Raw genomic sequence first — 25,339 nt, 5'->3', positions numbered from 1 at the left:
CATGTTAAAAGTCTCAATATGTCACTGCATTCCATTCTCTTTTATGAAACATTAATGTTTTCTTTATCTCAGTATGTGGCTCTAAATTCCATGTTCAGTTAATTTCAGAGTAAATTCTTTAGTATTAGGCTATACAGTATTATAATAAAATTAATTAATTAAAAAGGCAATTTTAAAAGATTAAGGGATTGATTGCAAAATTGCTTAGAAATTATTAGTATATAATAAATATTAAACACAATAACGCCATTAATTTTTTAAAACTTTATTTTCAAAACAAACATTCACAAATCTATTTTGCAACAGCAAACATTTTACATTCATAAACGAGCAAACAATTGTCTAAGGGGGAAAAAAATATACAAAACTTCTACTCATAGAGAGATATTGAGAACATGAAGCAAGAGTGAACACTGAGGCATGCGTCTGTGTTAGGCGTCAAGGCAGAAACAACGTGGAGTTGCTATTAAAAAAAAAAAAAAAAATTATAAAAAACTCAGAGAACTGCTCAGAGGTAAAAACTCCTGCACCTACATCTGAAGAGACACTAAACGTTAAATTCAGTGCAAAAAGATGGAAGATGTCTAGAAAAGGCTGTGAAGATGTGGAAAAAAAAAAGTCCCTTGAAATTGATGCAGGTTTTTCTCTTGCTATTCAACTCTATGTCAATAGGTGGCAGTGCCTGCACTGAACGATAGCTCTACAATTTCATAATTACATGCGGAAGGCAGGGGGAGCCATTTTGTTCTGAACTCATTTTAGCTTTAACTCCAACAAGTCTGTAAGAAGGTGAAGCTGGTCTGAGATCGGTTCTGAAAATATATTTCATACGCCGATACAGCTACATAGCTATACAGCCGAGTCAGACGTCACAGTTCATTTACTGCTACGTAAATGAATTAAGAAGCCATGTTTATTTAGATAATATCTATTCTTGCTTGTTCATTTTAAATTTCAATTTGTTCCTTCGATTGGGTTTTTAGGCAGTACCCATTACATTGTGCTCTTAGGGCTTCCATAAATATATATCTATTAGTTTCGTTTAATAGAATTCTTGACAATTATTTACATACTAGACAAAAGGCAATTCAACTGTAAGCAGTTTGTGGATGAACAGAAATTTCCTTCATCTTTTAACTATCTAAAACACGTACCTGTGCACTACCGCATATAAAACAAGAACAGCGAGAAGAAGTTTGAAATGCCTCCTTATCCTTAATATTAGTTCAACCCGTGGAACAACGTTAACGGACAACACCATTATAAAATCCACAGCGAAGGACACGTTTTGTGATTCATATAAAAGAAACGATGTGTCTGTAGTAGGCGACACACTCGGGGTAAATGCAGAAACGCCTTAGCTACAGAAAACTATTTGAAGATGGCACTAAATCTGCTTGTGAAAGGACCAGAAGGATTTGTCTGTTGAACATCTCAGTCACGATAAATTCTTCAGGAACACTTACTGTAGATGAATATTGGTAACCGGTATAAATAATAATTTGTATAAACAAAACAAATAAATATATCACTTAATTAAATATAAACGAGGAAAACGGAACAGGCAGGAAAGGTCGATAAGTTTGAAAAACATCTCGTCCTCGCACCAAACAGATGAAGAAGGGTCACCTTTCACTGGTAGAATTCAGGGGCAGCCTGACTATGAGATATTCTGGAATAATAAAAAAAAAAAAACCCATAAAGAACCATGTTCTGAACTTCAATTGAAACTCTAAACTGTTGACATATACGTCTGAAATCCAAAACTCATCCTGAACCAAGTTCTAAACTCATCTTGAAGCATATTTGTTCGTTTGTAACAGAGTTTAACAAGGTTTGAAGCTAAGAATAGAAGTGATTCACTGCAGAAATATGACTACATGTAGTGTGAATCTTGTGAACATCTTCCGATTGGGCCTGTCAGTACTTAATACACTTGTTTTAGTTTGAACATTTGGCTTAATGACATCTATAGGTAGGCTTTGCACCAACCTGTAGTTTAAAAGCCTGAGGCCAGTGCATCAAGTAACAATACAATGCACGGTTGAGAGGGAACACATCGCCCTCTGCTGCTAGCCAGTGTAAATCCTTAAAAAAAGGTTCAGTGTTGGCTTCTAAACCCAACATGGGCGCTACAGAGAGGAGATTCTCCAAAGTCTCCATAACAGGACATCAAGTTCATGCCATGAGACCCACAGACCCACTGGGGAGAAATCTAAATGAATTTACACCTCTCCATTACTTAGTTCTTGTACTCAACAAATAATCTGCAGTCTTGAAGAGACATCACTCATATTTGTAGTAGCCTCGCTCAACAGCCTTGGAGGCGATGTGTTCTGCTGAATACCGCTGGTCCAGGTCTAGCAGAGCCTGTAGTAATGTGTTGATGTTTGCCCGCAGGCCCTCTTTCTGCATCCAAACCCGCAGTAGTTCATAGACTTTGTCCACAGGGTGCTGTGATTCGGCCACCTTGATGGAGTTGTCGCTCACGCCGATGCTACGGAAAAACTTGTTGTGGTACCGCACATCCAGGGTGTCAAACAGGTCGAAACTCTTGCTTAGAGACTCCTCCTCACCTATTATATCAGAGCAATAAGACTTCAGAACATGTCTAATGGATCTTTTGGAAAATGAACTTGAAAAGAACCAATTATATTAAATGAAAAGGGTGCGTTCTGTACTTGTAATTAAGGTTAGGATTAATTCAAATACAGAATTAGATTAATAATTATTTTAAACACGGATGATAAAAGTCACACTCGTGGCATTTAACATTTTCTATTTCAAATAAATGCTTTTCTTTTAATCCTTTTATTTAAAGAATCCTGAAAATCCTATCACAGTTTCTACAAAACTAAAGCAGCACAGCTGCTTTCAACACTGAAATTGTTTCTTGAGCAACAACTCAGCATGTTAGATGATTTCTGAATCCCGGAGTAATGACTACTGAAAATTCAGCTTTAACATCACAGGAATAAATTACATTTTAAAATAGAAACTTGTTATTTGAAATGGTAATAATATTTCACAGTATTACAGTTTTTATTGTATTTTTGATCAAATAAATGCAGCTCAGGTGAGCATAATAGACTTATTATTATTATTATTATATATTTTTTTATCTGACCAACCCAAAACCATTTGAATGGTCTCTTTTTGACATTTTTCTTTAGATTCAATTATTGTTTTTAGAACATTTGTGCACTTAAAAAACAGAAAGAAAATAAACAACACATCTTTCTTTTGCCCTCTGCTAATTAATCTTTTTACAAAGAAGTCTAAAGTCATAAACCGCAACACTGTGATGTCTGGCCACATTTACTCAATATAAACCAAAAAATGTTGTTGTCATATTATAGTTATGTATTCTTAAAAAACTGTGTCTGAGAGAATAATATCTTACCAATTAATGGAACAAGTCTCCTGGGAGGACCATCATCCTATAAGAAAAAAAGAAGAAATCAGGTTTTGCATTGTTGTGAATTTACTAAATTTTTTGTAAATTAAGATTTCTGCTAGGGAACTTCCCACACATTTGAAGGCACTATCTTGGCATTTTACTGTGTTTTGATGGTTAATGACTCTGTGATTGATCCAAAAAGTGTGATTGGTCCCGATTCTTACTAACCCGTGCCCATGGCTCTGTAACGGTCTCCGTCTGTCTCAGGGCTGAGGGACTCGGTTGTGGGGATTCCTCATTGTAGACTTGAGGAGGGAGGGCAGATAGACTGGTTTGGGAAGAGCTGGTAGTGTTTGGCAAGCTGTCGCCCAATCCCCGGTCCTCATCCTCCACTGGTATGCTCTTGGTGCTGGTTTCCTGCGTTACTTGTGTCAACAAGGGATGGGACTCGGATCGTTTCCCCTCTTCCCTCTCTAATACAGCATTGCGGCTGTTCTCTTGGTCCTCTTCTGATCTTGAACGCTCATCCTAAGTGACGTCAAGAACAACAAAAATGTATTTATTTTATATCATTTAATTAATAAAATAATTTATGTTTCTTTTTTAAAGTTAAATTCACATTTATCTGCAGCATCAGCATAATATTAACCGAATTCATCTAACGAATCAAAATAATGCATAAAAAGCCAAAAAACACTTACAATAGGAAGCTTCGCTTTTTCACAATCACCAGGAGGGTCTGAAATAAAATTGATAGCAATTAGGCCCATAATAAATATATATTTAAAGCAGTTTCAATACAAGTACTTTTGCTTCTCTGCAGATCTATGCCATAATACTATGAAGGCATTAATTGTTGTACAATGTGCTATGATTGTTTATAAAAGTCTTCATATACTTCTTATACATATATAACAACGGCACTGCATTGTTATTAAATACAAGGATTAAAAAAGGATTTTTAACATACCGACTGTTCGACGTCGGCATCTCTTATGGAGGATAAACATTCCAACTGCAATTATTACAATCAGTATTAAAACTGATATACCAACTGCTGAAAAAGAAAAGAAGATTAAATTAAATATTTCCTTCTGTTCATGATTGCATGATATAGTGTTATTAATGTCAAGTTTGAGCCACTTTCTTTCTTATTTCAAGTAAAAAAAAAAAAAATCTTATGCATTTGCCTGTCTTACCTGTGGTAACAGAGTTATTTGATGCCGAAGGCTTGTCCGTTGGCTGAGGAGAGCTTTTCTTCCTGCACTTTGTATTGGATGTCGCAGTGCAGCTGATCGCTTCTTCCTCATCAGTTTTGCACCTGCAAAACCACGGTCAAAAATATGCCTTTTAGAAAAGGTCTGATGCCAAAGGCCTAAAATAGGAGTCTTTAAATGATTGTCATTATGAATAGCACAGTAATAGCCTCAGGGGTTGAAGGTGGAGAGAGTGAATCAGTGGGAAAGGGATCTGACTCATTGGATTTGGAGATCTAAAGCAGAGGCTGGGGCTGAAAGGTTAAGAGAATAGAAGGTGGGAGTGTCAGAGCTTTCATCTGGGTGTTGTGCTGCAGATCAGAGGTCAAATGGGAAGAGCACGTTCCAGAGGAAAGGAGGAACTCACTTGGAGCATTTCTTGCACACTTCACAGGGCTCGTCCGGGAGGCAGAAGGTACCGGGTTTGCATTCACACTTGGTGTTGCTTGTTCTGGTGCATTCGGCAACCATGATCTGATCTGTTAAAGGAGGAAGAGAAGCAAAAAAGTGAGGGAGGGAAGGATGAAGAAAGTGGGAGAGAAACAATGCCTCGGAAAACGGTTCAAATGCATGGAACACACATGAATGCTGGATCAATACAGATTTGATTTAGATTCAGGGAGAACGATTTAGTGTTTATCTGTTACTACTAACATTAGCCTCCGAGAACAGCTGGAAGAGAAAGAAAGTTTTAACACACATTGTAAGGGTGAACTGAATGAATGCATCAATCCAGATGCTACAAGAATAATCCAGAGCTAGATTTAATCCACATCTAGTTTCTATACACTATCGTTTCAACTAGGCTAGCACCTGTCTCAGAGAAAATATTAAATGAACCTCTAAAGGGTTAATGTATGCATACTGTAAATGTAGATCCTAGATTTAATCCAAATTTAGAATAATAATAAAAAAAAGTATGCATTTTAAAATCAATATCTGCCTAAGAAGACTGTAAATGCGCACCTATAAGGTAAAATGAATTATATACATTTCATATAATCCAGAGTCAATCCAAATTTACATAAAAACAAGATTCACAGTATTACTGCTAAAACTAATCTCGAAACCATCTAATGTTGTTAAACCCAATTCCTAAGAAGGCATCTGAAATGCACCTCTGCAGGGTAAAATAAGATATTTACGTTTTGGATAAATCCAGAACCTGATCCAGATTCAGTCCAAAATTGGATGAAAAAAAGAAAGAAAGAAAGTCATTCAGGGTTTAAATGAATGATTGGACAAATGTTCAGTCAATACAGATCCAGTTTAAGTCCAGAATCAGAGTCACTTGACATTTAGTACAACAAATACCTGCCTCAGAGAACGCAGATATTGCATGGAAAGAACTGCATGGAAAGTCTTAAATCAACACACCCTCGTGACTCAGCAGGAAGAAGGACTAACCTGGGAGTGATTAATTGTGCAAAATTGATATCGAACAAGACGCCACATGATACAGGCATGCCCTGCATCATCCTAAAACACAAGCATATACACAAACCCGGACAAGATACACAAAGGTGTGCATAAACCTGAGGATGGATCAGTCTTTCATACACACACAAATGGCTAGTGAAAGAACAGAGGAGTGGGGCCACACCCAGGACGTGTAACATTAGGAGATCAGATTCCCAGGAGCGAGGTGTCCAGCACAGGAAACACTAGACTCTGCTCTATTCATGGGGCCTGCTTATGTCCCTGTCCTCTTGAGAATCCTATGGGAGGCTCATTGTCTAAACGGGCGAGCGAGATTTTGTTTATACGAACATGTAGTGTTTACAACAGAGTTTGGATCTGAACAAGCAGTAGGGTCTTGTGGGAAAGAGTGTTTAGGTAAATCAAATGATTTAATAAACGGTAAATGTGGCTGTCCAATCAAAATAAACAGCACTTTAATGGATGGCTTTGACTTCATAGGAACCAGAGACATACTAAATAGCTTTGCAGAAGAACGGGATTTCTCTGATGGGTTCAATGTGCTTTAGATGTTCCCTCTCACTTGGAGATCACTGTATGCCGCACATTTTTCCATGCTGTTCAAAAGCGATTCTGAATTTTTGTTTTTTCTAATTTATGTTTTCCGACTGCATATTCAGAAGTTAATTGTTTGTCCAGTAGTCACCAGCGATGGGTTGCGTTGCTACCTTCCCAGCATGCCAAGGACCATGTGTGTTCCATTATTCATTCGAGATGTATAAATTTTACATTCCTGAGTGCTCTGCTTCTCCGGAGAGTCAGTGCAGACTACAGATGGCTGTCTACTGGAAAACTCAACAATCAATTACAAAAGCAGAGGGTTGAGATTTCTGTACCTCCAAGTGCCAGTCACAGGCCTGACACATAAACACTTACTTTAAACAACTACAAGAGAAAGATCTGGCCTTGCCTTTTACAAACATCTAATTGCGATGTTGACTAAATGACTGGTTTGGAGAGGAAAGTGGAGATTGTTACCTCTGTGGCACTGGCTGCACTGCAGACACTGATCCATGCCCGTGGGGTGTTCGGCATACGTGCCCCTCTCACACGGAGCACAAATGCCCTTCTCCTGGTCACCGCTACACTTTTGTTTCACATAAGTGCCTGTGAATGGAAAAAACAATGTGACAGACATTAGATCTAAAGTATTTGGAGAAAAAAGCAGAATAGGAACCAGTTTGTGTTTAAAATAAAAAACTCATTTAAAGTAACTGTATAATTAAGACCACAGAATGTAACATTTGGCCAAAGATTTGCATTGGTATATATGCTGACACCAATGATCTAGTATTAAAATATTACTTGGCATTACTCACATGAAAAATGCATCAAGTAAAATACATTAAGTAACCTTTTTCTCCCAATAAGACCACAGAAAAGATGTTTTATGCAAATTTGAATCCTGTTTAAAATACATGGCACCTTTTTGTCACAGTATTAAATTTTTTATATGACACCAATTATCCAGTATTAAATTAATAATTTGCATTTCTCATGAAATAATAAACTTTCTTTTCAAGAATCTATTCTTAAGTGTATTCATGCCATTATTTGTATAATATATATTAAATTATCTCATATTTTCAGTTTTATATGGTTTTACCATGGTAATGAGAAACCATCCTGAGATTATCATAGGCTTATTAGACAAACTATACAAAAATGAACAGTTTTATTACATTCCACATATTCTCACTGTAATTCCCAACACTATATTTCCAAAATGTATACTTTGTGTTTAATTCCCATCAGGCGGTTTGGGGATTTAAGCTGCTCTTCGTGTGCGCTTTATGTTTGCAGAGAGCTAAACACAGACCTCCATTCCTTTCATTCTAGATCTCCGAAACACCTCCTTCGACACAAACCTTACAATATCTCTTAACAGACACATCTCTATGGTGAACAAGAGTTTTACAAATAAGAACACTTTGAGTTTTAGGCTACTGAAGACTTTAATATAAAATAACCATTTTGTTCCCGTTCAAACTTTCATCAGAGAAAAATACTCTTAATAGCAACACTGACAGATGCCTAATTTGTCAGTGCCTAATCAACATGGCCTGGAAAGCAATTTTAAACATCTTGAAAACCAGTGTATGCTTTAATTTACTTTGCTTTGAGCGAGTTGAGTCATTTGTGTTTATAATACTGGCCTTTACAAGGGAAGTTCTCACGGTTTGAAGGGGACGTCAGAGATGGATCTTCACTGCTACTTACCAGCTTCACAGTTCTTGCAGCAGAAGCCGGTGTGAGGGTATTCATGGTTCTCCATGCAGTTCAGCTGTCTGGCCGTGCGGTTCTGGAGGTCTCCTGCAAACCCAAGCTCTGCCGCTCCATGACCCACATGAATCAAAGTAACGATAATAATCACCTAGAGATATGAGAGAGAGATTTTTCAGTTTGCATTCATGATGACCTGCATTCATGTATCCCAGACAGTTGGTACTTGGAAATATTTTGGTTTTGCTTTGTTAAATCAAAACAACAACAACAACAAAAAAAAAAAAAAACAGAAAATATGAATTAAATATTCAAAATAAAAATATTTATAATATTATAGAAAAATATTAGGATTAGGTTAGTTTGTACTAGATTAATATATTTATCATATTGAATGCATTTTGTAAACACACTGATGTATTCAGTTACTAAAAAAACAATTACTTAAAAATAAATCATAAACTAATTAGAAATACAGTTAAATTAAACTACTACAGTCATAAGCACTTCAGGACACATCAGATCTTCTTGTTAACACTACAAATATCACAGGCTGCAAGGGACTTGTTAAATGTTTTAGCTAAATTGAATTAATAATTTATTGCAGTTGCTGCTAATGAAAAGGGATTTGAGCTTTTCTTATGGGGCTGTGGAGGCACACAAGAAAAAGAAAAAAAGTCTGGGAAGAACAGCAGATAAGAGAGAAATACCAGTTTTATACTTTCACACGGCTGCAGTCGTGCTCTTTCACACACATTTAGCCTTTCTTTCTCAGTTCCAGAGGCAAACAGAGAGGTATTCGGAGTTCTCATAGCTGACCTTGTGCGAACAATCTAGCATTTAATTCAAACCATCTGATGTGCACATCTGCAGAGCAAAGCAAATTAACAGAGCAGGAGAGAGTCTTTTCCTGGACCCGAACAAAACAACCTACCCTGACAAGACGCACATACACAGAAATCTAAATGTGCTGTGGGATCCATGGAAATAGCAGTAAACGTTTCTTAAATGGTGGGAAGAAAGTAAGTTTGACAGGGTCACCGACAAGAGTGTGAAATAATGCTAAGTGCAAATGAAAAGCAACTAGTTATATAATATATACATATTTAGGCAAGGGAATAGCAAAACAAGTCATTTAGAAAATTCTTATGATTTATTGGTTTAATTAACCATTCATTAAACTCAAGTTTGTTGAATCCATTGAATAAACTACGTCAGTGGTAGTAACTCAAACTCAATTGATTCTACTTTTTTTGTACTTTGGGTTTCATTTCAACACGTTTTTATTACCGGTAAAGGCTTACTGTCCATATGACAATGCATATTTAAAACCGCACGTGTACAACAGATATTTTAATAAACATGTATTATGCATGCTGCCCTGTAGCAAAACTGCATGGTAATTTTAAACTCTTAAAGGTACAGTAGCAAAAACAGTCTGATGAACTGGAACACAGTCTGGGGGAAATGGTCATGTAAAACTAAATTAGGACTGTTTTGGTGCAAGAAACCTTAACTAACATTATAAGTGGACTTTAAGGGGGAAATGCTACAAAAGTGCTTCTTTTTAACATCAAATGCGGCACTATAAACAAAAGTTCCCAATGCTGGTCAATGGCCAGTCAGTTCGGTATCTCTGTCTTTTTGTCTCGGAGGATAATGGGAAATGTAGGCCGATAGATGGAGCCGGTGGTGTAGAGTTGCCACTGAGGTGTATGGCTGTGGTGTTGTGTGTCTGGGAGAATTTGGGTCATTTGAAGTGGCTGCTCTAAAGTGTGTTGTTTAGTCCTAAATGAGGCCTTCTCATTGTGACATGCTGAAAAGAGGGAGAAGAAAGAAGGGGTGCCTCAGGGACCGAGTAAAGTGCTCGTCTGAAGTAGAAGACCCCTGCTCCGCATGCATAGTCCATACAGAGCTGCTGTTGACTCCCTCACACACACACACACACACACATCTCTGTCTGCACACAACGACCCCCAAATATCTCTTCTTTTCTCTCATTTGACTTACTTACATTCACATACAAAGAAAGAATGAAAAGCAACCACCCCATCACAATCCTTTTCTTCTTTAACGCACATACATAGAAAGAACAACCCTTGCCTCTACTTCTCTTTATCTCCCACACACATTGGCCTTCTTTGAACATGTCTGTTAGACACTCATTCACCATATGGATGTGCTCTGATACACACACACACACACCTCTTTTTCTCGTGAACAATTTGCATTTAACTGAAACTTCACGGCTCTATCTGGAGAGTAGGGTTGTGCTGCTTTTCTCAGTAGTATATAATATAATATAAATATAATTTGTCATTTAAACTGCTAAATTGTATCAGATAGTAATAAACAGATGGTAAACTTCTAAAATCGCAGCTTGATGTACAAATATTTTAGGAGAGCGATTTTGCTTTATGATGCTGGTTGGAAATTTGCACAAAAGTGAACTAATGAAACCAAACACTGAACTATTTTAATCTGATTAACCATTGTTTACCAATATAATGAATGAGCACTGTTGTTTTTTAAGGGCAGGCCAAGTTGATGAATTCTGAATGGTTGTTGATATATAAATATGGAAGTTCGCATTTTAATATGCTCATAAATATGCAGGATGTGACAATCACGCTGAATTCTGAATGACCTACGTGTTTGCAAAAGAATAATGCACTGTATATTATTTGTGAAAAGTGTAAATGAAACCGTACAGATCATAATAATAGCATGCTTCATTGTTGTCTCAAATGATGACACTGAATATTTAAAAATACCATCTAAAAGTCTTTTTGAATTAAAACATAAACTGAAGACCATTCGAATAAAGAGCCAATAAAAATGATCATAATACATTTTAAAAAAAGTTACTAATGCTCATTATGCTCATTTATTTGATCCCAAAAGTAGCAAAAACAGTAAAGTTGCAAAAATTATTACAATTTTAAATATATTTCAATATATTTTACAATGTAATTTACGCTTGTGATTGCAAAGCTATATTACAAATTTGCCATTATTCCACATGATCCGTCAGAAATTATTCAAATATGCTTATTTGGTTCTCAAGAAACATTTCCTTTTAATTTCAATGTTGGAAACAGCCGCTTTCATTTTTGGAAACCATCATTCTTTTTAGGGTTTATGAATGATTAGAAAGTTCAAGAGAAATGTTTCTAGATGTATTTGTGGTTACTTTTGATCAATTGAATACGTTCATATTGTAATAAAAAAAAATATATTTTTAATGGAAGTGTAAGTTTTGAGTACATTGTATTGTGGGACTATATACAGTGCAGTACTGTACTTATTAAAAAAAAAAATTTGTGTGCAAATCTTCTGCGCATTCTATGCATGCCAAAAATTGCATGCTGCATACTACACAGCAAAACTAGCATGCTATACAGTAGTCTTTAATTTAATTCCTTTCACTGTCTTTAGTCAGTAAGTTAAGCTACACTGCCGGTGACAAACTGCAACAGCAAAATTTCAAATGTTGACAGTGTAATATTATGTACTAATACTTGTAAGATAGCAACAGGGTTTCCAAAACAGTCGAGCAATCAGAGAAGACATACCGCAGAGGAGAACAGCAGAATGCTACTTGTAAACTAGTATCAAATAGAGCCGAACAGCTGCATTAAGACACCAGAGGACCAGGGGTATTAGAGAATATGGTGATACATGTTATAGTGTGCAAAACAACCAGTAAAACAAGGGTCTCAACAAATACTGCATTGTCAAACCACAGATTGGAACGCTAATCCATCTTTAATGGCTGAAATATCACAACGGCCGCAGTAAATCAACTCAAAAACAGAGCAGAGACTCAATTCGGGCTTGGAGATGCAATGTTTGGAAGTCGGAGGAGGGTACAATGATCTTCTTGTTGGAAGACGGATTGAGTCTATCAGCCTCCAGGGGAACCGAGATGCCATTGAGTGTCCACACAGACAGTAAAACCACTCGAGACAATGAAATTAGTGCGGGCGAACCGAATGCATGTGTGAGAGTTTCTTGAGCGAGTATGTGTGTGTGTTGGAGGGAAGTCTGAGACTAACTTTGGCTCCAGTGGAGCTCTCTGGATGTCAGCCATGCCTTGTTGTTCTAAGGGAGTTTCCTGGATTGAGCAGCGCTGTCGAGCCACACTCTCTCCGCGCTCACGTCAGACTTTCCACAGACGTTCACATGCACACACACGCACAATCGCACCATTTAGACGCAGCCGCCGGGAGGTGGGGTCAGAGAGCGACGGCTATGGAGCGCTGGAGGAATTTGAAAAGAAAAGGAGAAGGGGGACAGATACAAAAGACGGAGTGTGAGAGAAGCCCAGAAATGGCGCAGAACGCAGGGAAGGCGCATGGGAAGGCATGGCGGCGAGGAACGACTAGTGAAAGAAGAGACATTCTTGACTCTGGACACACTGAAACCATTCAGACGAGTGGAACATTAAAAGGCACACTAATGAGCTACAGTACTCGCTCTTTTGCACCCAAACACACACATATACCGCAAAGGCTGAATTTTCCCAGACGGGATGAAAAGCACACGTATCAGTTGCTGCAGCCTGAAAAATCAGTAGCTGCATTAATGTCCGACACCTGTTCCGGACCTCCTCGGCACATGCAAACCCATCTGGGTCAAAGTTCGCTGATTTACCAATGACATCACCCACCAATGACAGTGGAGCCTGTCTGACAGACATCTATGCCAAGCGCTTGTTAAAAAGCAGTCAAACTTTTTCCTGACTGTGTGTGTGTGTGAATGCTATGGAAACTCCACGTCTCCATGGAGAGTCGTCTGATCCCAGGACAGGTGGTGTTTTTTTGTTTTTTACTTTGGAGAGGCACGGATGAGGAGGCTGTTAGGGCAGTGACATCACTTCCTGTGTCTGCACATTCCAGCTCTGGTGAATCACTGGATACAAATGCTGCACTAGAACTAACTTGTCAGCTTTCTTGCTGACAGCTCATAGTGAAACTATTAACAAACAAGGAACATTAAACATTACACGTCATGACTTACTGAAGTGGAAAAAAAATGTTTTGATGTGCTTCTGCAATTATAGCCACACCTTCAGAAGATTTTAGTAACAAATACAGTGAGTTCCTTGTTGCTTAGACCTCAAAACAATCTTATTTTTAAGCATATCTAAAAAAAAAAAAAAAAAAGTGTCTTTTTTTATTTTTTTACCATCTTAATTTTCACTGACCTTGACACAAACTACAAATAATTGTATTATGATTTTTTTATTGTATTTTTTTTTTACTATAATTTAATTACAATTTTATTTTTTATACCATTTCATATCTTTTATTTTTAATTTCTCATTGTAATATTTAATTTTACTCTTTTTTTTTTCTGCCCACACACATTTAGTTTTTTCTTCTTCATCAAATGATAAGTTTTAAGACGGCAATAAAATAAAAAAATAACGACAGCATGCATAGCATAACATTACTAATGTGTGTACTTAAGATATAGTCATAAATTAAAAACGATAATAATAATAAAATCCAATATAGTGCTGACTCTATTGTGCAAGTCACAGTTTCATAAACCGACCAGAACTTACTTAGGCCTTATTTTTGAGCCCTAAACTAGTTTCTTTCAATATAAAAGAATTGAAATTTAATAAAAGCAGATCATGTACTTACAAAATATCTAAACTTATATTCCATACATAGTCATGCTTACTTCATTGGATTCTGTGATACAAACATCTAGAAGACATTAGCACCCAAATATATACAATTTAGTAAAAACTACAATTGAATTCTGTCTGAATAATTACATGAAAAGACACATCTTATGCTAATAATTGTAACTCAAACGTTGTTTAGAAAACTAATCTCGTCTGAAAAATGCTTTTGTGGACCGGTGGTCTGGCTTTTATTAGCTAGCGCTGCTAAAAGTGAACTATTGTCTCTATTATCAGTGCTTCAAGACTATCCCGATAAACCACTGGTGAACCATGACAAAAGCGTAGCTGAGGGATGCAGGTCACCCGGTAGGCATGACCGGTTAAAACTAAGATAAGACCAGAACAAACTCAATGCAAACTTGCTTCCGGCTTTCCCAGGCAATTCATTTATTCAGAGGAAACAGCAGCGAAAATCTGGTTCAGACTTCAAGGTCTGCGCTCAGTTCAAATCAAACTTGTGCATTTCAGTTATCTCACAGAACATCCTCCACAAACAAATTAGCAGGAAATGCTCACACACACACACACACACACACACACTCGCAGCGTCCAGACAGCCTGCGGTAGGGTTTGGCCTGTAATAGGTGGTCAGGACATAGACCAGCATGGTAACCTTAACCTCCAAGATGAGAGTCCTCCAAACCCACAATCACTTTGCTCTGGCAGCTCTCCAACATGGCGCGTTCGGAACGGAGGGGACGCCCTTTCCCTTCTGTCTGTGTGAATAATTGTTAAATATGCAAGTAATTGCTGGTAAAGATGATGTGAACGCAAGTTGCAGTTCAACAAAATAGCTGTATCGCAGATATCAGAAAGAAAGTTTCAAGTGATAGAGTTGGAAGAGAGACATAAACCAGAAGTCTTACATAGGATAAATATAAAACGTATTCATTCTTTCTCTGCCATTCACATACATACATATATATATATATATATATATATACACATATATAAATGAATGCAGAGAAAGAATGAATAAGTTTTGTTTGAATGGCAGACCACCAAAGTAAACCTAACTGAGAGCAGTGGTCACACAAGAGCTCATGAATGAACCGGTTAATGCCAGTGGCGGCATACGATTAACAACCAGAGCACACAACAGTTCAAAGAAACCTCTGGCCTGAATGAAAGCGCTAAGTGTGCTGGCTTCCTTTGCTACTGTTAAACAATTGGGTTTATAATGCTCGCTGCCAGGTCTAAACTATTAGCCGAGAACATGAAATCTTCATTGTTCAAAAGTGCCTGTTTTCACATGTGGACGGGCAGCTGTAAGTCTATCACTGTCACAATCACACACTTCTGGCAAAAACTTGGCTAGTTGACAATAGGGTCTCACAGGTTTTATTGTTTGAGGTTACAGTACGATAAGCCTGTCAGTCATTGACGTTTGCCGCGTGTGTGTACGTGTTCAATTAGGGCTACATCCGTACTACATGCTGTACAGTGAATTTCATTATGCACGATGATTGGAATTGACGGACGGGCAGGAGTTTTTTTTCCCCCTGTACTTAAGAGATGATTGTTATCAGAGCTGTCGGTTAAGGGACGACACACCATTCTTCATTATTTCCAGCGGTCCAGAACAGGAACCTTGTGGAATCATGTGCCTCAAATTATCTGCAGATTCCAGTCTTTTATGCATTATACTGAGAGGATGCACATGATGAACATGCTGCACAAATAAACAGGCCCTCGAAAGAGTAGAATGGTTTATATGGAAAAATGCAAAGCACAGAAACACTGCAAACTTGATTTAAACGCATGGCACCTGCATGAACAATATATTACATTTTCTATTTTTAAATCGATTTATGATGGTAAAGTGGAACTTTCAGAAGCCTTCAGCAGTCATGTCACATGATCCTTCAGAAATTAAGAACAATTTCTTATCATAAATATTGAAAACATTTCATGATTTAAAAAAAAAAAATATATATATATATATAGAAAGTTTAAAATAACAGCATTTATTTAATATAGAAATCTTTTGTTATATGTTTTTAATGTCACTTTAGATCAATTTAATGCATCCTTGCAGAAGAAAACATTTTACAATTTTGTATTGTATTTATTAAACAATTATACATTAGATTTATTAGTGTAATAATATAGTATATAATACAAAATAATATATAATATTTTATTATATTAAACTATTTATTTGTGCGCGTGTGTGTGTATATATATATATATATATATATATACACACACACACACATACATAAATTATTACTATTTTATATTTAAATATCATGAATTTTCTTTATATCTCATTTTGCATCAAACTGTGTACTAACTGCCATAAAACTGCTCCAGCAAGGGGGACAACTCAAACATATCAGATGATTCAATGTGGCGATGTTTCGCCTTTGTAATAAATGTACAGGAATGAGGTCACAAACACATACAGCTCTGCAACATATGCAAAATTGCTTTCAAAACACTGCATACTTCATCGACACCACAGCTGCCCTTTTGATGTAATACCCAAGTCACACGCATACTGAAACTCGTGAAATCTACCTAAACCACAGCACATGTGCAATCACACATACACACACACACTAGCATCTTGGGTATGAGCGTGTGAAAAGCTGTAAATGGCTCCTCTTGGGGAACACAGGAAACAGTCAGACAATGTGGAGGCTTCATTTGGAGTTCAGCTTCATGCTGGGCCACAGAAACACACACACACACACACACACACACACAATGTCTTTAATGGGAAAAAACTATGAATTTTTTGGTGACAACTAGCTTCACAATGATTTACCAAGCATCTAATCCTTCAAATAAAGCAATACATTCTCCTAAAAGTGTTAACGTCAAGTTTCGCAACTATTCCAGTTATATCACGACCCCAAACCACATACTGAATGTTTTTGACCCGCACATTCTCAAACCTTCATCCAAACAAGTGTGATTTCTCAGTCCCGTGGAGGTGATGAGGGGGGTTTTGACCGAAACCCTCAGCCTCAGAGATCAGGCGGGTGGCCTGCTGTCCGTAGTGTGCGTGGGAGGATATTAATAGGCCCAGAAAGCCACGACAGCACAGCCTTCCACATTTCAGATTTCCTGTGGCTTTTCTGTCTTCTGTTAATAAAGAGTGCAGTGAATAGCGACCAGACAGGACTGTCCTAATCTCTTTCCTTTAGAAAGAGGAAGAGAGGGTGAGAGAGACAGACAGACAAAGACAATGAAAGCAAAAAAGGAATAAAAAAAAAAAAAGAAAATTGTGATTTACAGTGCACTTCCTGTGTAAAACCACTTCTGCGGTTCTGCACAATATAAGAGGTACAACCGGTGAGAGAAATTAGAAGTTCACACCAACTTAACTAAAAATGTGTCCATCCACATTAAAACGTCTGGCTAACAGTTTAACTCCAATTCACATTCCTTATTTTCTTCCCGAACAAATTTGGATGTTTTTGAATACCCTAGATAGCATGCTTCGTGTCTTGCATTAATGGTTTAGGCTCCCCAAGCAGAACATCTGAACTTATTTAATTACGTTATATTCGATTTACCTAAATTGTGACGCATTTTCTTTTTTTGGAAAGTAGCGTAACTTCATTAGGTGGGACAAATGAGAACATGCCACAGAATGAGTCAAAAAAGTTAAATCCTAAAAACAGTCGGAGTAAAAAAAAAAAAACTCTACCCATCCATGCCTATTTTAATTAGCATTAAATATTTCCATTTCTTTGCAGCTCTTTCCATGGAAACCTTAGGAGGTAAATAGCTTGACCGTGCGTCACAGATCAAAGTCCCATCCAATGAAAAGCTTTAAAGCCTGGATGACTCAGTGACTCTTCTCTTTGTACGACAGCCCCATTGATTATCAAAAACAGGTCGAACAAGTTTCAAAAGGACTTTATTGGAGATCAACAATCACCTTTAGTTAATGTTTAAATGACTATTGTTAAAAGGGAAAACATGCATCAATTACGTCAGCAATAATACAAACAACCTGGCATAAACAACCTGTTTATTGAACTGATCTGAGATGAGATCAGCAGAGTGGTATATACTGTGTAGGATGGCATTTTAAGCTTGAAGAACATATTCCCATGACATTAGGCCAACGCCACGCTGAGTTGCCTCACTCATTAGCTAGCCTCAGCTCACTGAGCTCCCATCAGACAGAGGCTTTGTGCTGAATGCCTTTCCCATCACTCACACAAGCAGGAGGTTCAATGCCGGACGCTGAGTTTTTTTTTTTTTTTTTTTGCACTGAATGCATTCTTTGACCTATTCAAGGTTAATATTAATTCAGGCATCCACAAATGTCAGCCTAAGTAATTCTAAAGATGGAAAGTGTTCAGTTTCACATGATTAAAATAAACCATTAATTATTTATTAAATGAAAATTAAGATAAACAAACAAACAAAAAAAGAATAAAGAAATCAAAAAATAAAATCAAGGTAAATTCAAATAAAAATTTGATAAATAAAATAAAATACAAATGTGGATTAGGGAGTGTGTAAAAAATATTGCATATCCTTTCATTTAATACAAGCCAGTATATATATATATATATATATATATATATATATATATATATATATATATATATATATAAAAAAAATATATTAAGTCGATCAAATATATTGAAGTATATTTTAATGACATTTAAAAAAAATCTGCATTCACTAACAAAAAATAAATAAATAAATAAATAAAAATTGTAATAAAGTCTCTGCATGTTTGATTGGTCTTTAGGCTAAAATCATTATGCAAAAAAAAAAAAATATATAAATAAAATACTATGGGGGGGGGGAAACTTTTTTAAATAAGATATGTAGAAATATATTTGATGAAGATACTTAATAAAATATAGGTAATACATAGGTTACATAACTATTTTGCAAAAGCCTCTAATCAGAGCACCTGAGGAATATCAATATAGTGTTGTCATGTAGTGCTTTTGTCTATTTATAGAAACCTTAACAGTTGCTCTTTGCCTCCTGACATCAATAAGATAAGGTTTAACATTAACACTCCCATCCACACGGCAAATGCACATGGAAAACATCTGCAAGGTGTGACCAAGCTACAAACTGACACTATTCTCCATTAGCTTAAGCGAGACATTACACCCTCATCTTATTTCCTACAAGCAAGCACACACCCTGATTCAAGCGTGTTTGCAACAGTGGCAAGTTACCCAATCTGTGATTCACCTGTGGAATCATGGGAGGAGAAGACATAAGAATAAAAGAGCGTGTGGGTGTTGTTTTCAAGGAGGAAGCATGACCAATGATTGTTCAATTTTAAGTCGAACGGATGGGAAATTATTGTTGGAAGACACTGGATATGGGGTACGAGTGAACACACACACACACAGAAATGCACACTATTAGCGTTTTAACTGGAGTCAATGGGGGTTGAATAGAAGGGTAGCTGAATAGCAGGTGCATTGTAATATATGTAACACATCTCCCGTTCAGTCACTGAATCTGGGTGCAGTGACCTGTAAGGTGTGGCCACCTTAGAAATAAAAGAAACACTGACAGATGCCTCGTCTTTCCTTGGACGAACTAAATGGCAAATGAAATAAGCCTAACCACAAACCCACACGCTATCAAGACGCTTTCATTTCGACTGCAGATAATCTTTCATTTTTCCTCCCACTACTTGAACTTTTTAAAGCCACACGACTTTAACACATGTCACAAGGAGGATGAATAAGCTGCACATTTTACACATGATTTTATGACTCACATAACTGTATGATCTCTCTATTTAACATTAAGTTTAAGGTTAACATTTTTATGGATGTCTAGATCTTAGGTCATGAAACCACCAAGTTTTTCACCATTTTTAAATAAGTGTTTGCCTTATTCATTTGAAATGGACCTGTGCTATTTACTTTTTAGCAGGTAAAACACTTTTTAAACTAAGCATTTAAGTATTTAAAAATGCAATTAATATAAGCCAAATAAATGTGTATTACTTATATTAATTGAGAGACTACAGAATATTTGCACTTATAAAATCTTATAATAATTTATGTATTTTTTATACAAATTTTATATATATATATATATATATTATATATTATTTTTTTTTTTATTTTTTTTATACATTTTTAAAAAGTTGCAGGTATATCAATTATCAAGAATTAGCAAAATGCTGTTTAAAATCATTTCTGATAGTGTCAAATTGCATGAAAGTCAACATTCTCAAAGCATTTCATGTCGATTTCCCTCGGCATGACAAATAACTTATTAGCAGCATCATCACATCTACTACTCATATCATCAACATATTATTTTAGCCTAAAATCACTGTGCAAAAAAATTCTCTAATTAAAATAAAACAAAACCGTATAAAATACACACATTTGAAACATTTTTAAAAGCTCCATGCATACTAATTACAAACTAAAATAAATTGAATGGAGAGTTCCCTGAAACATTTCATGTCGACTACTCATCAACATAACAACTTTCTTGTATAATAGCCGTGAAGCTTGAGAGCAGGATAAATGTGCTTCTCATCTTAGTATAAACACTTCTGGTCCTTGTTTATTGTGGGTAATCTACAGCTTAGTCTAAGAAACAGATACAGTACGATTTCTAAAACACACACAGGCTCCCACACATTCACATCATTCTGATTACTCTGATAATGAGTGTTGCATTTAATTGCATCACGCAATCTTCTCTCTTCCTGTCTCCTTGTAAATGTGGATTCTATAAACATCTGACGGTGGAAAGTGGCTTTAAAAGGCTCCTAATGAGCAGCGGGATGTCGACTGCGCTCTGGAGTCTTTCTTGTGGATCCCGAGGTATGTAGCACATGTCCTGTTTGGATTTCAGAGCCGCTCGGAGAGATACCGTGCACACTTCCTGTCCATGCCCACACCCAGGAGAGCACACTCCGATAACATCGAAGGAGTGCGAGAGGGCAAAATAAAGTCAAGACAGAGTGAGAAAGAGAGAGAAATCTGTGCACAAAGCGAAAAGAATCAACATGCATCTGTTTGTGATCCCCAGCACAAAAGGAAGAAAATGGAAAGACTTCAAGAGCAGGGACCCCTGCTACGATTGTATGCAAAATGTTTGTGACTGTGGGTGGAAAAGAAGTATACAAAGATCTGATTCCTGTTACTGCCATCTGTGTTGACAGGAAGTTTACAGTGGGAGCCGTACGCCTCCGTCCACCCCCTCCCCATCCGCTCTCACTGGCCCAGGAATGTTTGAGCTATGCAAGACTGGCAAGGATGAGCTATCTTCATCTAGTGACCAGCCAACCAGAGCAGACCCATAACTTAGCAAAGTTTACAGCGTCCATAAACAGTCATGTTGCAAACAATCGCTGCCCTGTCATTTCAATAAACAAACATGGGCTTCTAAGGAGACTGAGTTTACCTGGGACTTATGGGAAAGAGACGTTGTTGAGGTAACGGTTACTGTAAAGTTACTAATTAATATGGCCAACATTCCCTTTGGTGACTTCATTATCTAATTTACTAATTATCGGCTTCTTTATAGGAGTATATAATTACGTAATACGTGCATTTATACAAAATACACTTAAGTTCAATGCAAGAACCATCCTGTGTTTTTCAATATGCTGCTTATTAATGGAATGGTGTGATTTTAAGTTAAACATACACAGTGTGATCCGAGCTTGGCTTTAGACTCGAGGGAAAGTTTTAAAGGTGAGTCTAGGCATTCAGTCAGTGAAGCGTTTTTATAGTGCCACTTTTGGCAGAGCAGAGCTGGAAAAACCAACAGAAGGGCAGTGAATGGCTCTTTCAATTTGGAAGCTTAACAGTGGCACTTCTCTTAGAAAACCCTCACAAGGCAAGGGTCATAAGAAAAGAGAAGTCTGGGAACAGGTTTTTTTTTTTTTTTTTTTACCGGAAATTATCAATAATTGGTTAAGCAGATATTTTTAACCAATATTTCCACTCTACCAACTCTACTCTAATATGCTACTAACCACTCTAATATGCTACTATTTGCTGGGCTTTTAAAAACAGCACCCCAAATAGTATTTACAAATTATATATATATATATATATATATATATATATATAGCCATTGATTCTTAAGTGAATAACATGCATCTTAATAAATACACGTTTAAAATAAATGTATATATATATAGGCCTGTGTTGCATTAATTTGAAATAAATATATTACTACTATTTCTAATAATCAATATAATTACTATTAATTATAAAATATATGTAATTCATTTTTTTTTTTTTTGGAGCCTAATGATCATTTTACTCATTATTTTTACAAATTTGAAATGAATAAGAAATTCAATCTGTATCGAAAAGTATACATAGTTATACATGTATCATAGTTAACCTGAAAAAGTAATATTGTTTAATCTCTGTAGTTCTTATTTTTTATTTAAAAAAATAATAATAATCGATTTTGAAACACCACACATTATGCCTGTCTCAAAACCTAGCTAGACAGCACTTTTAGGCATTGCATTGAATGGCAGAAAATGTTGCCTACGTAGGCAACTCACCAAGTTTTGAGACTGTGTACAAGACTTATTTCCACAATGTCTTTCAAAACCACACATGACTTGAATTACTTATAAAGTGTCTATTAAGAAGTTTTCTGATATTAATCATAAAATCAAAACGCAATATAAAAGCATGACACCATGTTAATATTTGTAAATATTTTAATAAATATTTCTGAACTCAGAACCACAATCATATATCTGCTGCCAGTTCAGTTTGGCAATGTTCATTATCATTATCCACTTTAATTAATGCGATAACACAAGCCTTTCACATCAGATTAAAACAGAGAAATGACTAAATTGATCGAACTGTTATTAAAGAAAAAAAGAAAGAAAGAAGAAAAAACCGGCACGTTTTTAATAAAATACACTTGATGTGCATCGAAAAGTCTGATTGAGTGATTGAGTAACGCATAATCAAACAGACTGGATTCAGAGCGTTATGACTGATCACACCAGGAATTCACATTCATATCCATGCTTCCGACAAACACAGACGAACGATGAAATTATGCAATACTCTGAAAAATATACACAGTTTAACAAAACTAACGTTACCCCCAACAACAAACATGAGGTTTCTTACCATGAGTTTCATCGTTGTCGATTTATCCATCCTGTAAAGGATGGCGTTTTCCGACTTTTCCAACTAACGTTACTTCTTGACTCTTTTACACTCCGGAAACGTTTTTAAAACAAACTATTAAAAAAACAAAGGGGCAACACAAATCAATGTACATCCGATGTTTGGCGGCCTGTCAGAACCAAATCATTTTCGACTGCTCTCTCGTGGAAACGCGGTTGGTGTAATGCGAGGCTTCTCTTATTGTCAAGTTAAAAAAAGTTAGACAGAGTTCGGTGACGTCATGTGACGTCGGTGTCACTGGCCAATCAGAGTGATGAAATCTCTACCACTGAAAGAGCCGTGATTTGTAGGTTGCTGTATTACTAAGGGGTCATTCCTACAGTTCTTTAATACAAGTTATGCCATTTGTAATCTTGTTTGAATGTTACATTTCAAATTGTAATAATAACAATAGGCTCTAAAAAAACAGAAGAAAGAGGAAACCAAACAAATATAGCCTAGTTTCAGACTCAGAGTGAAAAAGAATTAGACTGGGTTACAAATTCCTAACCTCTTTATAAAACCTTACTCTGACAATTATACAAACTAGGCAAATTTAATCATCGTAATCTTATTTTGTTTTCCCTCGTCTCAAAAGAATAAAGAAAAAAGCTCCAAGTTTGCCACCGTGTAGGCAAACAATGTTGCATTCAGGATGGTTTGCCACCCCCTCTACCTGAATAACCTATACACTGTCATTATAAATGAGCAATTTCCCTTAAACAGACTTTGAAGAGGTGATAACAAGGGGAATTCTGATTTCAGCACAGAAGGCACATGCCAAGCCTCTGATGCAATGCTCAAGTATTGTGAAATCAGGCTCTCGTGATTGAATGATCTCTGATTCATCTGCAAAGGTGTACATACAAAAAGAGATAAATAGCCTTCATTACATTGCTAATAAAAACCAAGGGTCTTAAATAGATTATTATTGGAATGCTTGGAAAGTGATGTGGAAAGTGATGTGGTCTTTTGCTTAGATTTCTGTCAGTCTCATTGTGTGCAGCTTGTGATTTCACTACAATAGACAAGCATGGCTCAGAAAAATATTTGTCCTATTATAAAATATTAGTTATCTCATAGGTGAAATGAATCACCCTTTATATTCATAAACAATAACTACTCATCAAGATTATGTACAAAAACCTGTCTGATGTGTTTTATATCCATTGATGAAAACAACTTTTGAGTAAAACAATTATGTACATTTCATGAATCCAGTGTTGCAATCTTTCTCCCAAGGGCAGAAGAGGCGGGTGAAATGGCATTTTCAAGTTATTTTTACTCTTAATATTGAAAACCTTTCTGAACTTCACATGTTATATGCATTTTCACATAGATTTGCATGGGAAATCAAGTTTGGGACTGATATGCTACTTTGAAGAGCAAGTATATATATATATATATATATATATATATATATATATATATATATATATATATATATATATATATATATATATATATATATACAGTACACACACAGAGAATATATGAATAGTATAATGTATCAGTATAACAGTATAATGAGATTATATGCTTTTTATGATCCGCTTAAAGATAACTGTTTGTATGCCATATACAGTAGTGTAACATATTTATTTGTTTATGGGTCGTGACCTTTGAACTTGTAATGGATTATGTGATGGCCCAGATTTCTTGTAATTTTCCCCCCCATAAAATGTCAAATTAGATGGACCAAAACACACAATCTTTACTTGTTTATTTACTCAATCAATTAAATCAGCTTTTGTAGTGGGCCTATTGAAAAACAAATTGACAGTTTAAACTATAAAACAATAAGAGAGTGCTCACAAAATAATAATCATAAAGAAACATATGATGCTTTATCTTTAAGATATATGGATATGTTTACGCATGTCACCTTTACCTAAGTATTCTTTCTAAACATTAGCACAAAGTTGGCAGAAGACACACTAACAACCGGGAACGCATGCAATGCTGAGACCTTATAGTCTAAAGAGGCAGAAAAAGAATCAGGAAACAGAGAGAGAAACTGTACACTCTACAGGAAGAAAATATGTAGTTTGTCTTTTAGTAGTTTTAAGACATGAGGCACCAGTAATCTTGACTCAGCATGATGCAATAACCAACGCATCCGTGCCGCTGTTTTGGTGGAAACCGTGGGTTT

The 25,339-nt window shown here is 36.2% G+C and overlaps 1 protein-coding gene across 2 annotated transcripts; it reads right to left on the bottom strand.

The window, feature by feature from the left end:
- Window positions 1–249: 249 nt before the first annotated feature.
- Window positions 250–23,392, bottom strand: LOC127986073 (tumor necrosis factor receptor superfamily member 1A). Of its 2 annotated transcripts, none has more exons than XM_052588271.1 (10): window positions 23,149–23,392; window positions 8,356–8,509; window positions 7,114–7,242; window positions 5,024–5,135; window positions 4,600–4,721; window positions 4,371–4,457; window positions 4,102–4,139; window positions 3,629–3,928; window positions 3,404–3,440; window positions 250–2,576 (listed from the first exon to the last, which is right to left on the bottom strand). In XM_052588271.1, exons 1-10 carry the CDS (start codon window positions 23,176–23,178, stop codon window positions 2,287–2,289), a joined length of 1,299 nt encoding a protein of 432 aa, XP_052444231.1. In that variant the 5' UTR covers window positions 23,179–23,392; the 3' UTR covers window positions 250–2,286. The 2 variants fall into 2 exon arrangements, with proteins under 2 accessions (XP_052444231.1, XP_052444232.1); XM_052588272.1 differs by having other exon boundaries at window positions 4,371–4,454.
- Window positions 23,393–25,339: the final 1,947 nt, after the last annotated feature.

This window comes from Carassius gibelio, chromosome B21 (assembly GCF_023724105.1).
Source record: "Carassius gibelio isolate Cgi1373 ecotype wild population from Czech Republic chromosome B21, carGib1.2-hapl.c, whole genome shotgun sequence".
Classification (NCBI taxonomy): Eukaryota; Metazoa; Chordata; class Actinopteri; order Cypriniformes; family Cyprinidae; genus Carassius; species Carassius gibelio.
This window is presented reverse-complemented; position numbering and strand designations above follow the sequence as displayed.